Consider the following 15,360-nt stretch of genomic DNA (forward strand, 5'->3'; position numbering starts at 1 on the left):
ATAGTACGGTGGACAACAACTGGTCCACTCCAGTTGAATATTAACCCAACTAATGATATATTTCAATCTGTTTATATACCATTGTTAACTGGGTTTATTTTAAATTGCCATGGCGCATTGTCAAAGTTGTATATAAACCATAATAGGGAGGTAACTAGAAGTAAAAAAAAAAATGAAACTAATTCTTAAGCATTCCAACCATTATCATCATTTTATTCAATCATTTTAGTGCAAGTAGTGCATGTCCTCACTCATCCATCTCCCTATTAATGTGACTGATTAGTCCCCTTGTAGAGCCAACCATGCTTGGTGCTCTGCCCATTGTTATGCTTGCTACCTTCCCCAGCGAAGTCCCAGGTCTCAAGTCCCAAGTCTCCAATGGTTTGACAGACCTTGTCAAAAATGTCTATGCCAGTCGTGCCTTTGAGGCTTTGTAGTGCTGCAAGCTCCTAGGAACTGGTCCCATCTACTCTATGAATAAAAATTAACAGCTGTGCGATGTCCTTAATATTGCTGCTTTTGTATAGTGCAAGTGAGGAAAAAACCCCAAAGTTTTTAGATTTCTCTTGCAACTGATTGTGTATGTTGGCTCCCATCTCTTCAATTGTCTGTGTAATTGATGAGCTTGACGAGGCCAAGAGAACCACATCATCTGCAAAGAGCAGAGACACAATCTTGAGGTCACCATACTGGACATCCTCCACCCCACCGACTGTGCCTTTAAATCCTGTGCATGACAATCGCTAACAGAATTGGAGACAAGGTGCAGCCCTGGTGGAGTCCAAGACCCACTGGGAACGTGCTTGACTTAGTGCCAAGAGTACAGACACAGCTCTCATTGCTGTTATACAGGGAGCAAATGGCTCACAGCAGTGAACCTGGCACCCCATACTCCCACTGCACCTCCCACAAGACATCCCAGGGGAACACAGTTGTAAGCTTACTCCAGATCCACAAAACACATGTAGACTAGATTGGCAAACTCCCACGACCCTTCCAGTATCCGTGCAAGGGTGAAGAGCTGGTCCACTGTTCCGCAGCCAGGACGGAATCCACATTGCTCCACCTGGATCCGAGGTTTGACAATCGGCCAGAGTCTCCTTTCCAACACTCTGGAGTAAAGCTTTCCCAGGGAGTCCGAGAAGTGTAATACCCCGATAATTGGAGCACACTCCCCGGTCCCCCTTTTTAAAAATGGGAACCACAACCCCCGTCTGCCACTCTACAGGCACTGTCCCCGACCTCTATGCAACATTGAAGAGACGTGTCAGCCATGACAGCCCAACAACATCGCCAGAACCTTCAGTACTTTATGGTGAATCCCATCCATTCCCAGCACCTTGCCACTATGGAGTTTCATAACTGCCTCAGTAATCTCCACCAATGACATAGCTGACTCCCTGCCTCACTCCAAATGCTCCAACCCCATCTCACCCATAAAGCAAATACCAGCTGGGTTTGAGAGCTCCACTAAATGTACTTCCCCACACATCATTTAATCACATTCCTTTTGGTCAAGCAGTATAGGTTCCACCAGTCTATGCCAGTATTAAATACAATGTGAAACAACAATAGTTTTACACAATCCACATCATCATTACAGCAACTACTCTGTTAGCGCGGTAGGTGTGCCATCTTGACAGACATACTTCACCACAAGGGTAGCAGTATGACTCTACACTAAGAGGGAAAACATAATAAGCATGAACACACAAACACTTTTCAATACACTACATCTGCTGCAACAGCAACACTCACACCAATAACATTATATGAGTGAATAACAAAACATAAGGACATTCAACAGAACATATTGGGTAATAAACGCTGTGCACAAGCTTGCTAAGTGAAGCTCGGGAGTCCAGACTTTGAGTGAAATGCAATCTGGGAAACTTGACTACCCAAATCCACACAAGTCACCACCTGATGCATCCTTGATAAAACCCACGAATCGAGGACACATCAGGGTATTTAATATGTACTTGGCTAGATGCGAACTTTGAATTGGAACAGTATTGATTGTACGTGACTGATGACGTTTCACAAGTTCATGAGACCGCAGGTACAGAGAAGAACGCATATTGAGACAGTGCTACGGCTACAGCCTGTGCATTGCAGGGGACCGTTGCTGGGGACTCGCTGCTGTGCAGATCAAATGTTGGCTCGGTCGCTGCAATATTTTCACATCGTTACATCTGAATTTCAAAACAGAAATACGAGACAAAATCACGCCAAACGACAGGAACATTAAAAGAATTGGTAGAGTAGATGGTCTAAGGACGATGTAATGGTATTGCCAACATTCATGGCCAAATGAATAACTGCACAAATCTCCTTCTCAGACCCATCACACAACTGTTTATCTGTTATCTGTTATCTGTTTATGCGGGTTCAATTCATTTATTTTGAGGCGCAAGAGTCTGTGTCAAAATGTGACATTTCCCTTTAAATTTAGGCAGAGTAGACGATTTACGAGAGCACTGATGACACAGTCAGATACGGCCGCTCTCTCCAGCTCAGTAGCCTGGACGTTGTTACTGCGTTGACTCAGATGCCGTGGAGACTTTGCCTATTATTCGCTGACAATGGATTTTAGCGTTAAGAAACTAGCTTCGGATGCTGGAGTCTTCTTCTCTCGAGCTGTCCAAGTAAGAGTGTTTTCCAGTAGCAATTTGTTTGGGAGGAGTGGTGACAACTCCGACTAATGCTCACAAAATGAAACTGATTACAGCAAAGCGGTAAAATGCAGTCATCCACGACACCCACCCACGCTTCATATTTTGTCAAAATTAACCAAATATTTGAGATTTTTTCAAGTTGTAAATGTTTTGTTTCATATTTCTTTAACCAGTGCAATACAATGGTGTGATTGTTTAATGGCTCAAAGGTTTTTAGATTTCCGCAGCTCGTTTGACAGAGCGACTCATTACCCATTTTTGCTAAATTTTTGCGTGACCTCATATACATGAAGCCTGTCTCTTGTGAGTACGATACTGACAAGATTGCACATGTTTAAAGAAGCCTGATAGCTGTACAAAGTTCCAAAAGCAAAGAAAAACAACTGTTTAAGATCGTGACTTGCCAGGTGTGATGCCCGAAAAAAACTGTAATGTCGTAAGATAAAATGTGAATTAAGCATCAGTTTCATTCTGCGTTGAGTTAGATTTATACGAAAGCAACAGCTGAATTAGTGTGATGAAAAACGATCCGGATGCTTTTGGGTTTGCAAAACGATTTTATGAACTTTACCTTCCATTGAGAGCGCTCCCCACGAATGAGTTTAACAGCAAAGATTAGTAGAAGGTCATTAGTGTGTTATAACAACTCATGTAGGCTCGTCGTTATGTCATTAGTATTAGGAGGTATATGTCTTATGTGGCATCAGCAAAAACCTTCAGATGCATTTTCTACCGTTTCATTTATTTATCTATTTGTTTGTTTGTTTATTATTTATTTGTAACTAAACACCAGTGACAAATAGCCACTTTAGTTATAACCGCGTACTGCGTTGCACAGAAGATTAGAAAATTTAGCAGAGGTTCATCCCATTGCATCAGACTTATCTTTAATCATAACTGTCTTCTTGTTCTTACATATTGCACAATGAGCCTGGCTGTGACACAATCCACTCACTGTAGCTTGTAATTTCCTCCTATGTGTCTTTTGTGTTGTGTCATAGTTCTGTTTGGCCTGCTGCCTCTTGTCCTCTCATCTGTGTTTCTGAGTATTGGTATTGATTTGCAGTGTATTCTGTGCCTGCTGTCTTGCCACAGTTCACTGAAGAGAAGCTAGGCCAGGCAGAAAAGACAGAGTTGGACGCCCACTTTGAGAATCTACTGGCCCGTGCCGACAGCACCAAGAACTGGACAGAGAAGATCTTCAGACAGACAGAAGTTCTGTTACAGCCAAACCCAAGTAAGAGCTCAATCATCCATACGGCTGATATCCTTCAAACACTGTAAGCAGGCCCGCGTTTGTAGCAGCTAAATTCAAATTGTAAAGATTTCACCCCCCCCCCACCCCCCCCCCCCCCCCCCGTCCTCCCCCAGCATTGCCTTCAGCTCTGAATATAACCAATGCAAATTTATCCCTAAAGCTAACCTTGGGGAAATGACTGGCCTTGGATCAGAGATCAGTGACCTGGGGCACTATCACAGCCCAGTGTCACTGATTACCCCTTACTTCAGTCTAGTGTGCCACACTAGATAAGTTTCAAAAACATAATTAATGTCTGCGGTTAGAACATAAACCATATAATTCCTATAAGTTATCATTAAAACGAGCTTTTCTTTAGCATAGGGTCCATAATTAGTTGTCCAACAGTTTTCAGAACACTATACATTGAAAATCACATAGCCTATTATTTTCTGATTCTGGAGTGTCTGTTACTGTGCGTACTTCAGAGAGAACACTCTCAGTGTTTACTGCCATAACAGACTATCATTTCTTGAGGTATTTCTGGAATCAGTATTCCAATAAAAACTCACAAACATCCTATTAATTTTTTGTGTTCATTCCAAACACATGAATATTTATTCGTAGGTGAAGTTATCAAAAGTGGACCGCTTGAGAGTTTTTAGTAGGGATCTTTCACATTTATTGGAAATGACCTTATATGGTCTTCCTGTTTTAGATATTCCATATATTTTTGTAGAATGTCATCACATTCAGGCACCTTAGTTATGGTTTGTGAAGAGGCAGCGAAGAAACATTGGGCTCTAACCTGTGACTTTTTAACCCCACCATGCTACAGTTGATCACACTGGTAAGTATCCCCCTCCAAACACTTCACAGTGTCCTGGGATTCCTCCATTCATTAACTGTGAGGGCAACATTTTGAGTTTCCAAACCAAGGTTTGATGGGTTTGGGTCACTCATGAGTTTGTGAGTGAAGACTGTTCAAGTTGGAAGCTTTGAATTATGGGCTGTAGGCACAAGTATGTGCTGACCGGTTGGGTAAGCCGTGATATATCTTCAATTACATGAACATTTGTCAGCCTGCGTTTTGTATGCCATTGGCAACTCTACAGTCAAGAGTTTCTGCTGTGTGGATTCTGGATGATACCAAAGCTTCAGTTCTCTCATAAGCTCAGAGTTTCTGCAGATGTCACTTTTGTCTGTGAGCTCATAATCTTTCACACTGCATCTTTGTTTGACACACTGCATTCACTCCATAACAAGGCTTCACAGATAGGGGAAAGCGAAGCGAAAACGAACGAATGCCGGTCAGTTATAACGTTGCCGTTTTCTTCACATCTGTCCTTTGTGTGACCAGCTCACCGGTTTAGCGGTCGTTTTCGTTTCGAGAAAAAAACGTCAGTATTATAACTGACTGTGCTAGTTTTGCCCCGGTTTCCCCCTAATATCGAGTTCCCACTTCTTCATATTCCATTATCTGACAAGTACACAGACTTTTGAATTGAGTATGGGTGTCGTCTTTTTCCCCCGTCTCTAAGTGACTAGGGACAGGAGGGCTCCTATGGACCCAAGGTGCTGACTCCCTGGTGTTTGTGGACTTTGTTGGAACATATACCTCCATGAGATCATCTTACTTTATCTACCTGTCTCTGTATTGTCTTTTGTGTGTATGTCAAACAGTGGTCACAAGGCCCATTATAGCATTGCCTGATGTTATCATTCAGGTCTTCATTTGCCCAGCTGTGTTGTAACAAGCGAGATTTCCGTTACTTGCTTTTTTGAATCAGCTGCTTGTACGTGTAATTTTATGTCTGAGCGTTCCGAACCGATACGTTTTTTTTCCCCATCTCCTGCTATAATATTTGATCATATTACAGCTAAGTGGCACACACAAAACCTTAATCTGAGCTAGCTAGTATTATGCTGTTTCTACAGATTATTATGAAAATGATATTACCGTAAGAACACATGCTGTATGAATCTCTAGCAGCAAGGGACTGTCTGTCCTTTCATCATCAGAAACATTATGCAGCTGAATTCAATACAAGCCATTATTGCCTTGAATTGAATTAAATTGGACAATGAATGGGTCCCTGTTCAGATATTCTTTCAAAAGGAAGGAGCAGATAAAAGGTTAGATCTGCTGTTAGAGTCCCGTGTGTATTTGAGCAGTTCATCAAGTATATAAATTTTGTAGAAACATACATAAAATAAAAGTAAAAGATTAAAAAAAAAAAAGCAACAACAAAGATAAGTCCATTGACCATTGTGTGAAATAATCCCACATATCTTCCAAGGATCACTCCCTTGCTCCCTTACCTGCTATATAAAACTAAATAACGTGACACGGTTCAATACTGACCTAAGCACCGTCTGCACGCTGTAACCACGGTATTGAGAACAGTCACCGTCAGTGACTGAGGGCGGAGAAATATTCTCAGACCTTTTTCTTTTGTTCTTTTGTGAAATTGTTTATCTGCCTTATGACCTCATTACTCATCATGTCTCCTTAGTGCCGCATAAAATGTCTCTGACCTTTGGAGGAGGTTCTGTTTCTATAGAGCTTCATATCTGTCTTGCCGTACAGTGTCTTTGTCCTATGCAACTGTTTGTCTGTTCCCTTGTCTATGTACATATTCTCTTAAGTGAATGTGAGACTGTTCACTTCTGGAAAGTCTGGACCATTTAGATACTCATATAACATTCAGTCATTACAGTCGTGTATGTGAATTTGGGCTGTATTTATTTCAATGGGATTTTGTGTTTTTTTTTTTTTTTTCCTCTGTTTGCCCTTTTTTGAGATTCTCGTTTCTTTTTTTTTATGTAGCTCTTTCATAGATTGATTTCTCACACATCTCCTGAAACACATGACTTCTCTCTCATGTTTTAATCATTCTCTTGCATTGTCTCCTTTTTCTCTTTGAGTGTCATTAAGTTCCTGCATCTCTTTAAACTGTAAACTGTCACTCTCCCAGGTGCCAGAATTGAGGAGTTCCTATATGAGAAGCTAGACCGGAAAGTTCCGCCCAGACCCACCAATGGAGAGATACTGGCACAGTATATGTTGGAGGCAGCCAAAGATTTTGGACCGGGAACACCATATGGTAAGAGTGCTTCAGACCTACTGAGAATAAGACATATACGAATATGTTTTAGAAACTATTGTCATATTTTCCCCTCATTTTGTATTTAGGGTAAAGAGAACATCTCAGAAGGGTGGGGTGGACAATCAGTTTGTAAATGTTTGCCAAGAGTAAATTTTGAATATTATCTTTGGGAGAAAAACTGGGACCACTGCTTTAGAGTCAGAGGCCAATTTCCTAATTAGACTGAGACTTAAAAAGTTTTCCCTTGATTAAATCAGCTCACTACATCAGTGTTTAATGTCGCTTTATAGAGCCTTTTTTTGAACAGAGATCGTTCTGTGCCAGTTTTTCTGTGTCACCCTTATATGCTGTTTTGAGAATTATACAGACCTGAAAAAATTATGAGTCGACAAAAAGTAGCAGTGTCATTGCACAACTTCTCATTCTCTCTCTCTCTCTCTCTCTTTTTTTTTTTTAAAATCTCTTATTAAATGCAGTTTATGCTCCAAAATGTTTTTTTGATTGAGATGTGCCCTTCTCGAGGTGTTGTGGAGCTGAGTTAAATGGGGATGCGGTCTTTTGTGGCCGGGATTAAATCTGATTAAATTAGATCCCAGTGTCTCCCCCCCCCCTCTCTCTCTCTCTCTGTGCCTCTCTTCACCCTCCAGGCTGTTTTTTTACTGCCTCTCCAATAACTCACAGTCCCTCCCTCTACTAGCAGCCTGGAGAATCAATAGAGCTTTATTTGGAGGTCACATGTCATTCAGCCGTGCCAGCTCACACTGGCCAGCAAGCACTGAGAGAAAGCCTTTTGGCAGTCAATATAGGTATAGCAATTCCCTTTAATGTTGTTGGCAAAAGCTTGCATTCATTTAAGTCGATAGATGATCAGTTTCATTGTCCCATTTTGTGTCGCTGCATCTTTCCATAAGTACCAATTCTGTGGACATCAGGATATTATGTAGCAGATAATATGAAAATGACCTGTGATGATAAGATGAAAGCAGTGGATTGTAACGCAGTCAGGAATATGTGTAATGTTTTGTATTCTGAAGTACTTTAACTGGTTCATTGATTAGCACGAAATGGCTGTTTATTTTAAATATTTAACCAATTATCCTTTTCTGACACTGACATAAGTTGTGTGGTTGGCTGCATTAGAAACACAAGATAAACATGACATGCTGCCACATCAGTTGTAGTAATAGCCTACTTAAAATCAGATGCAGCATGATGAGTGATGGAGATACATAACAGCAGCTGCATTCATACCATTTATTAGTCTGTTCTCGATGCAAAATGCTCTTAGCTGCTATAAGGCAGGTCATTTGCGATCTGTAGCTTGCTGAGCGCTGTTGGTTCGGTCTTTAGCGGCAGTGGATGGGTTTTTTTACATTTTTTTTTTCCTATGGCTTTGGCCTGTTCTCTTCCACTGAAAGCACTCCAGAGTGGAGGGCCGTTCAACGTCTCCATTTCTGAAATGGATTTTAATGAGAATCTGCGGTCTGGGCCTCTCATGCCGTCGTAGTACAGTCCCTTGATTGCAAATGTACTCTCCATTTGCTCTCGCTAGACGCTCTCTGAATTGCTCTTACCTCTCCCGTCTGTAGTTTGCGTTGTTGTGATTTCTTTATCCTTCTGGCCCTTTTGAAAATTAGATTCAAAGTGGCGGACGGGCACTCGTCAGATGTTTGAGCAAGTTTGCGACATGCGGTTTTGTCCTTTGTCAAAGAAAACCTTCCTCAACCTCCACTTCTCCTTGACCTTACGCGACACTTAGAACGTGACTTTCCGTTTTCGTTCGTCGCCAGAAACGTGTAGCAGCACGTTCTGTTGTCACCCTGAAAAACAATTCGCATTTGCATCATTAATTATAGCTCCCAAACTTCACCCAGTCATAGCGCTCAGTGGTATAGCTTTGCCGCTGTCGGAATCTGCTATTTTGTCCACAAATTACAGTGAAAGTTCTGGAACACTGGTTGTTGTGGAGCTCAGACATCAGGAGCAGTGCAGCTGGGAGATGTAAATAATTGATTGAATTGGCAGAATAGACTTCCTCAGGCCTCTCCTGAGCAGCTGGGCTCAAGGGATGGGGGCATGCATACTGTTGAATGATGTCCCCCATGTCGATACCGCTTTTTTTAACCGAGAAGTTCGTTTTTTTTTTCCCTGTGTCATTTCGCGGAGGTGTTTTGCGGTGAGCAATCGCGTGTGCTTAAATTTAGTCGGGCGATTAATTATTAAGTTGCGGACGGGATGAATTTGATGAAAAATGCAGAAAGTTGCGTAATGCCCTTCTCTTTGATACTGAGGGAATATCGTATGCAGACTACATCCATAAATGTAACTGTGACATCCTAAATTGTGTCGGCTTTGTGTGTCGGGGTGATGAAAATGATTAAACACCTTTTACTCTTGCTCTGTAGGGAGTACCTTAATCAAAGTTGGTGACTGCCAAAGACGCCTAGGGAATGCAGAGCGGGAGTTTCTGCAGACCTCAGCCATCAGCTTCCTCACACCCCTGCGGAACTTTCTGGAAGGAGACTGGAGGACCATATCAGTGAGTTTGTGCACCGTTGAGATTGCTAAACATCTCTTTGTGTCAAAATTTCATACTGTTTTGCTCTGTTCTGTATCCCTATTTGTCTGTGAGACCAAACTAACAAGCCCAGTTGGCTCCAAATCCAAAAGTGTTTGATATTTGTCTGCCGTCTAAATGAAATTGTGAAACAATACAAACTTTTTATAATTTGTCTCCTCCACTATAGCATTTTTCTATATTTGAAAGCATTACTCAAGATTTATAATCGCCAAATTGGGGGAGTCTCTCCAAAAGCTGCTAGTTTTGATTTAAGCCAGTGAAATGTCGAAGGGATTCAACTTCTCACTCTTTTCATCCTTCCCACAGAAAGAGAGAAGACTCCTGGAGAACCGCCGTTTGGACCTGGATGCCTGCAAAGCCCGCCTGAAGAAAGCCAAAGCAGCGGAGGCCAAAGCCGCAGTGAGCTCCTATTCTCTCTCTCTCTCTCTTCTTCTCTTCCTCTCTGCTTCTCTTTCTGTCTTTCAGTGCCATTCAGCATTAAGCCCTGTTCTGCTTACACTACTGACTAACCTTATATCTCTATTCTAACCTTTGCAGTGTGAGAAAGAAGTGAGTATTAGTGTAAATCTACATTTTAATGTTGTTCATGGTTGCAGTTTCTTTCCCTGTCCTTTTACCGATGTTCTATGTATGTGTTTTACTTTTGCGTTGGTTCACATACATTCTTCTTTTAGAATCGAAGAAGAAAAAATGATCTCAAGGGTATAGCTACAGCCTGTATTATGATATGATGGATTAGAATCATCCACTGGGATGGCTACAGTCCATGGAAAACCGTCCTCTGTTGGTCATGAATTTAAACAGAACTGTGAGACATGTGAAGAGGCTAGATACTCGATCTTTCATTCCTAAAGTGCCTGCAGCTTTACAGATTATAATTCATGTCGTATTCAGGTCCATCATATCATAATCAGTGGATATGTAGCTGTGAGGAGTGTCTTTAGAAGATACGTGTTTCATTTGTTACTCTGTTTGTTTTCTTTATGAAGGTCAAAGGTCAGACTGAATTAAATACCGTGATTTTGTATCGCATATTTGAAATTCTGTGGCAGCTGCATATTCAATTTTGCAGAGAAAATACTGTTAAAATGTATTTGAAAATAGTCGAATTTATGTTCTGATCTTTGAGCTTTGAATTTTTCTCAACATGGTTCCTAGATGCATGGCACTTCAGGAGAATTCCTGCACTTAAATTATCTCGTTATATAATCATCATTAGTGATCATTTTTACTTCTTATTTAATACAGTAGTGCTTCATACATACATTCAACACAGTTTATTCACATTTAATTTCCAGTAGTTCATCATCACCTAACAAGGAAGAAGTTTCTATTTAGACCCTGAGACTCTAAGTGTCTCTCTCGACATTTATTCATTGTTTGTTATTTGTTTATTTGTTACTGTTTACGGGTAGATTTATATAAAACTGTTTCGTCCTGTGTTCAGGCAACGCCAGATTTCCAGGAGACTCGACCTCGTAATTATGTCCTGTCTGCCAGTGCATCTGCGGTAAGGCCTTCCTTTAATGATCATTAATTCTGCTTCCTTCCTGTCCTAACGTCTCACGGACCCGTGTATGTTCAGAGACCTCATTTCTCTATTTATATCAGGAGTTAGAAAACTGGTCTTCTGTCTGTCGTACTTTTGCATAATGCTGCTGAGAAATTTTGAGATTTTTGGCTAAATCATGACTTATGCCCCAAAGCATGGCATGGTTTATCTGCTGAGGATGGGGTTAAAATGCATTTTGGTTCATAATGGAGCGTATTCAGTTCCTCAGTGTGACTAATTTAGTGATTGCTGTAGTTTGTCTTTCTGGTTTGATAAGACCAGACGGTCCTCACCCCTGTTTACCCACAAGTAACCGGTCGATGCTTATTAAGTTTAAATAATGTAGCCAAACCCACTCGAGATGGACAGATAGTGAATCATCCTATTGATGTAACTAACTGAGCAAACATTAAGCCATGTTCTGGAATTTACTACAACTGATCTGAGATTTATTATTCTTGAAGAATTCAGTGTTTTATTTCACACATAATTCAAGATCCTAAGCAACTCATTCATAAGCATTAGCACTATTATTAATGCATACCTGAGCAAACAGTCATCAGTTCATCCTTGTTAGCATACTGGGCGGTAACCCTGCCTGTTACGCGGAAGACCACAGATCGATTCCCCGACAGGAAGAGTGTATCAAACTTTGAATAATGCGATATTTTCACTGTTGACAAAACAAACATGAAAAAAACCTGTGATATGGTATGTTGTTCAGTTGACCAAAATGACAGTTTTCACTGTGTATTTTCATATAATCAGCCATCGTGAACCTGCTCAGGAAATGTCTCCAGCAGACTGTTTGCATTGTTAAGTCATCTGTCGTAACTATGTCCACTGTGACTCACTCTTTGTCATGTGTACTTTCCCCATTGTGATGACCCTTCTCTCTCTTCCCTGTCATGTGGTTCATCAGCTGTGGACTGAAGAAGTGGACAAAGTGAGTATTTCATTATCACCGCAACAGTGGCTCTTTATGTCGTCACATGACCTGGAATTTAACCCATGTTCTGTATGCAGCAGACCATTGGCCAATTTAAACTAATCACGTTTAGAAATTTCAGCTGATTCATTGTTGGTTTTGCTCGTACAGATTTAAAGGAACGGCATTTAAACTTCAAAAGTCATGTGGTATTTTTTTGTGGAGTCACTGATAACCAGATAGACTGTTTATCTTGCTATTTCTTCTCTTCTATCTCTCTTTTCCTGTCGTTCATTCTCGTACACATATATGAGTGTACTGTATATGTTGTAGAATCTTTAACTAAGCCTGAAAACTGATGTAATAAAAAAGTTCTGAACATTTCACCAGTGCCTCTCCAAGGCACTTTGAACACAATGGCGAAATTCCTAAAGTAAATATTACAAGATGCTCATCGAAGTAGCTCAGCATCGGTGGGAGGCAGATACTGTGCTGACTGAGTGAAAAGCTCTGTGGCGAGCTCCATCAATTCTTCTACGACTTCAATAACTTCTCCTTATTCGCTCCTCTGGCCGAGGACCAGGCTCACAGGCAAAAGTTAATATTCCTCCATCTGCTACATCTACCCAGAAGTAAATGATCCACATGTCACCTGATATCTTATAGGCTGAGCAGGAGTTGCGCGTGGCTCAAACTGAGTTTGACAGACAGGCGGAGATTACGCGACTGCTGCTGGAGGGAATCGGAAGCACTCACGTGAGTCCTCGTCTTCTTAGACTTTGTTGACGAAAGTCAAATCCGTGAGACGCGTTCGATTTTTTTTTTTTTTTGCGCTACCTTCTCCTGACCCATGCGAGTTACTTGTTGCTCGTTGGTTAATTAGTATGTTTGCACTGAAATGGTTGCGTTTCCATGTCCTACAGCACGTGCTGTGATTAAAGTGGTCTTTGGACACATTCTTAGAAATATTACAGTATATAGGTGTTAACAGAGTCTTGTTAATAGTGTCTGTTTTTTTTTCTTCAGATGAATCATCTGCGATGCTTACATGAATTTGTGGAGGCCCAGGCTGCGTACTACAACCAGTGTCACCAGTACATGTTAGAGCTGCAGAAGGAACTGGGCAGGTGAGGGAATGGCACTTCCCTTTAATTACTTACTAGTTCTTGTGTTCATTTAGGTAGATGAAAAGAAGAGTGTTTAGAGTCTCTGCTCCCAGGTTGTAGTTTGACTAAATACATATGTTATTTTTAGATATTGTCTTTTAAACCTTGCTGTTTTCAATTGCGTATGTATGATATTGCCTGAAATGATGACTTCTTAACTTTTTCCATACGCTCACAGTTCTAATGGAGATATGTGAGTATTCCCAGAACCGTGTATTTTTTTGTGTGTGTGTGCGCGTGTGGTTGTTGAACGATCAGACAAACGTGCGTCGCAAAGCTCCAGCAAAATATTTTTATGGATAAATTCACTATTCCCCCCCCCCTGCAGCCACCCCAAAACATTTGGCGCAAACCTCGCTGCCTCCGTCGGCCTGCCCGGCGACCCCTCCTCCTCTGAGGCCGTTAACTCCACATCTCCCATAGAGGCGGAAGCTCTGCAGATTGAGGAGGTGCAGCCTCCTGCCAGCGGGACGCGCAAGGCTAAAGTCCTGTATGATTATGATGCTGCAGACACCAGCGAACTCTCACTGCTGGCAGATGAGGTGAGACGGCCGCCTGTGACGTGATCGGCTGATGCGAACATTCAGAGAAGGGGGTAGAAACGATCGGTTTCGTTTGATGTTATTTCAGTTATGTAACATTAAGGCGTGTCCTGTTATGATTCTAGCTGGACGTATTAAGCAGAGTACTAAAATGTGGTAAGATTGTAGAGATGTGAGTTTTAGAGTTGATGTATGCAGGCACGGTTCACCTCTGAGTTCTTCTCGGTTCACTCTCAGTTCACTCTTTTCTTTTGTTTTTCAAGCTCATTACGGTATACACTGTGCCAGGAATGGACTCTGATTGGCTGATCGGAGAGAGAGGAAACCAGAAAGGGAAGGTGCCAGTCACGTATCTGGAGCTGTTGAGCTAAAGAGGCTACACACACACACACACACACACATTCAGATGCACCCATGCTCTTACTAACAGGGATAGAGACCCATATGCACTCACACCCATTGTAGAGTCACGGATTCCTAAGTTGATTATTGAAGATTGATGGTAGAAGGATCACAGATTCATAAATATTAATTTGGACTTACATGAAGATACCTTGATAATATTCCTCGAGGTTTCATATGCTTGATTTATTTTTAGAATGATGTAGCTAATCTGTCTGGAGAAATTATTTAACAGTTTGTGACCTTGTTATGTATGTCAAATTGTCTTTGTGAAGCTTTTCAGTCAGACAAAACACAAAACACTCCAATCACATCTCCTCTCAATACAACTACCATAAACCCAGAAAAAGTTTTCGCAACAATCCATTCAGGTATCTCCTGAATCTGTTCATTACACAAACACAATTACTGATTCATAGAAGCATTCAGATATCCGAAGTCCCGTACTGAATAGCCAAATGTACATTTCTTGAAAAACCAAGAATTTATATTGCACCAAATGCTTTACTTTTCTGTCACACTGGTATACTATGTAATTTTCTGGTTTGCAGCAGATGTGTTGCATGACTAAGTAACGACAGTTAGCTTTCGCTAGGTCATCTCACACGCTCTCACTCTCCGGCTGTGTGATTTTTTAAATTTTTTTTCTTATGTATAAGCAAACAGCGCTCCTCTGTGCCATGTTAACCAAAATTGTATGCCTCAGAATTCCAAGGCCAACTCTCATGTTTAAATGTTTTGCCTGTATGCACTGTCTAATGACTCAGCACACTGCACTAGAAGCCTCCAAAAAGAAGCTATCACTTCCATACGCTTCGATACTGCCTTAAAAAAAAAAAAGAAAAAAAAAAAAAGATGTTACCGAATGTATCAAACTCCCAGTTAGTCAACGCTTCAGTGCTCCTTTTATTCCCAAATATTGCACCTCAGGAGGATTCAGGATTTTAAGGGCAGGAAGATGAATTGGAATGTTAGCTTGTGCTCCTTTGATGTCACGACTCTCAGTTGAACTCAGATTTAATACACGAACAGCTCAGATGAAATCGACAAGGTTTACAATGAATGTTGACTAGACTACGATTACAACTGTCACCTGTTCAGTCTCTTTGAGATTAGTGTTGCCTTAGGGTCGGGAGGACTTCAGTGGTACGTGATACAGAACCT

General features: G+C 41.3%; 1 protein-coding gene across 4 annotated transcripts; it reads left to right on the top strand.

Moving 5' to 3' along the window:
- The first annotated feature begins 2,548 nt into the window (after positions 1–2,548).
- On the top strand, positions 2,549–14,175 carry sh3glb2a (SH3-domain GRB2-like endophilin B2a). 4 transcript variants are annotated; one of them, XM_030775874.1, is made up of 12 exons: positions 2,549–2,648; positions 3,774–3,915; positions 6,894–7,022; positions 9,431–9,564; positions 9,913–10,005; positions 10,144–10,155; positions 11,054–11,116; positions 12,081–12,104; positions 12,753–12,842; positions 13,113–13,213; positions 13,530–13,794; positions 14,058–14,175. In XM_030775874.1, exons 1-12 carry the CDS (start codon positions 2,586–2,588, stop codon positions 14,163–14,165), a joined length of 1,224 nt encoding a protein of 407 aa, XP_030631734.1. In that variant the 5' UTR covers positions 2,549–2,585; the 3' UTR covers positions 14,166–14,175. The 4 variants fall into 4 exon arrangements, with proteins under 4 accessions (XP_030631734.1, XP_030631741.1, XP_030631749.1 ...); XM_030775881.1 differs by lacking the exon at positions 10,144–10,155 and having other exon boundaries at positions 13,581–13,794; XM_030775889.1 differs by lacking the exons at positions 10,144–10,155; positions 11,054–11,116.
- The last annotated feature ends 1,185 nt before the right edge of the window (positions 14,176–15,360 follow it).

This window comes from Chanos chanos, chromosome 1, assembly GCF_902362185.1.
Source record: "Chanos chanos chromosome 1, fChaCha1.1, whole genome shotgun sequence".
Classification (NCBI taxonomy): Eukaryota; Metazoa; Chordata; class Actinopteri; order Gonorynchiformes; family Chanidae; genus Chanos; species Chanos chanos.

What these genes read in the sequence shown, in the direction of transcription:
- sh3glb2a (XM_030775874.1), top strand. Translation starts at nt 2,586, where the DNA reads ATGGATTTTAGCGTTAAGAAACTAGCTTCGGATGCTGGAGTCTTCTTC. An exon ending in TCTTCTCTCGAGCTGTCCAA is followed by an intron (nt 2,649 to 3,773) that starts GTAAGAGTGTTT and finishes GTCTTGCCACAG; the next exon opens with TTCACTGAAGAGAAGCTAGG. An exon ending in AGGGAATCGGAAGCACTCAC is followed by an intron (nt 12,843 to 13,112) that starts GTGAGTCCTCGT and finishes TTTTTTCTTCAG; the next exon opens with ATGAATCATCTGCGATGCTT.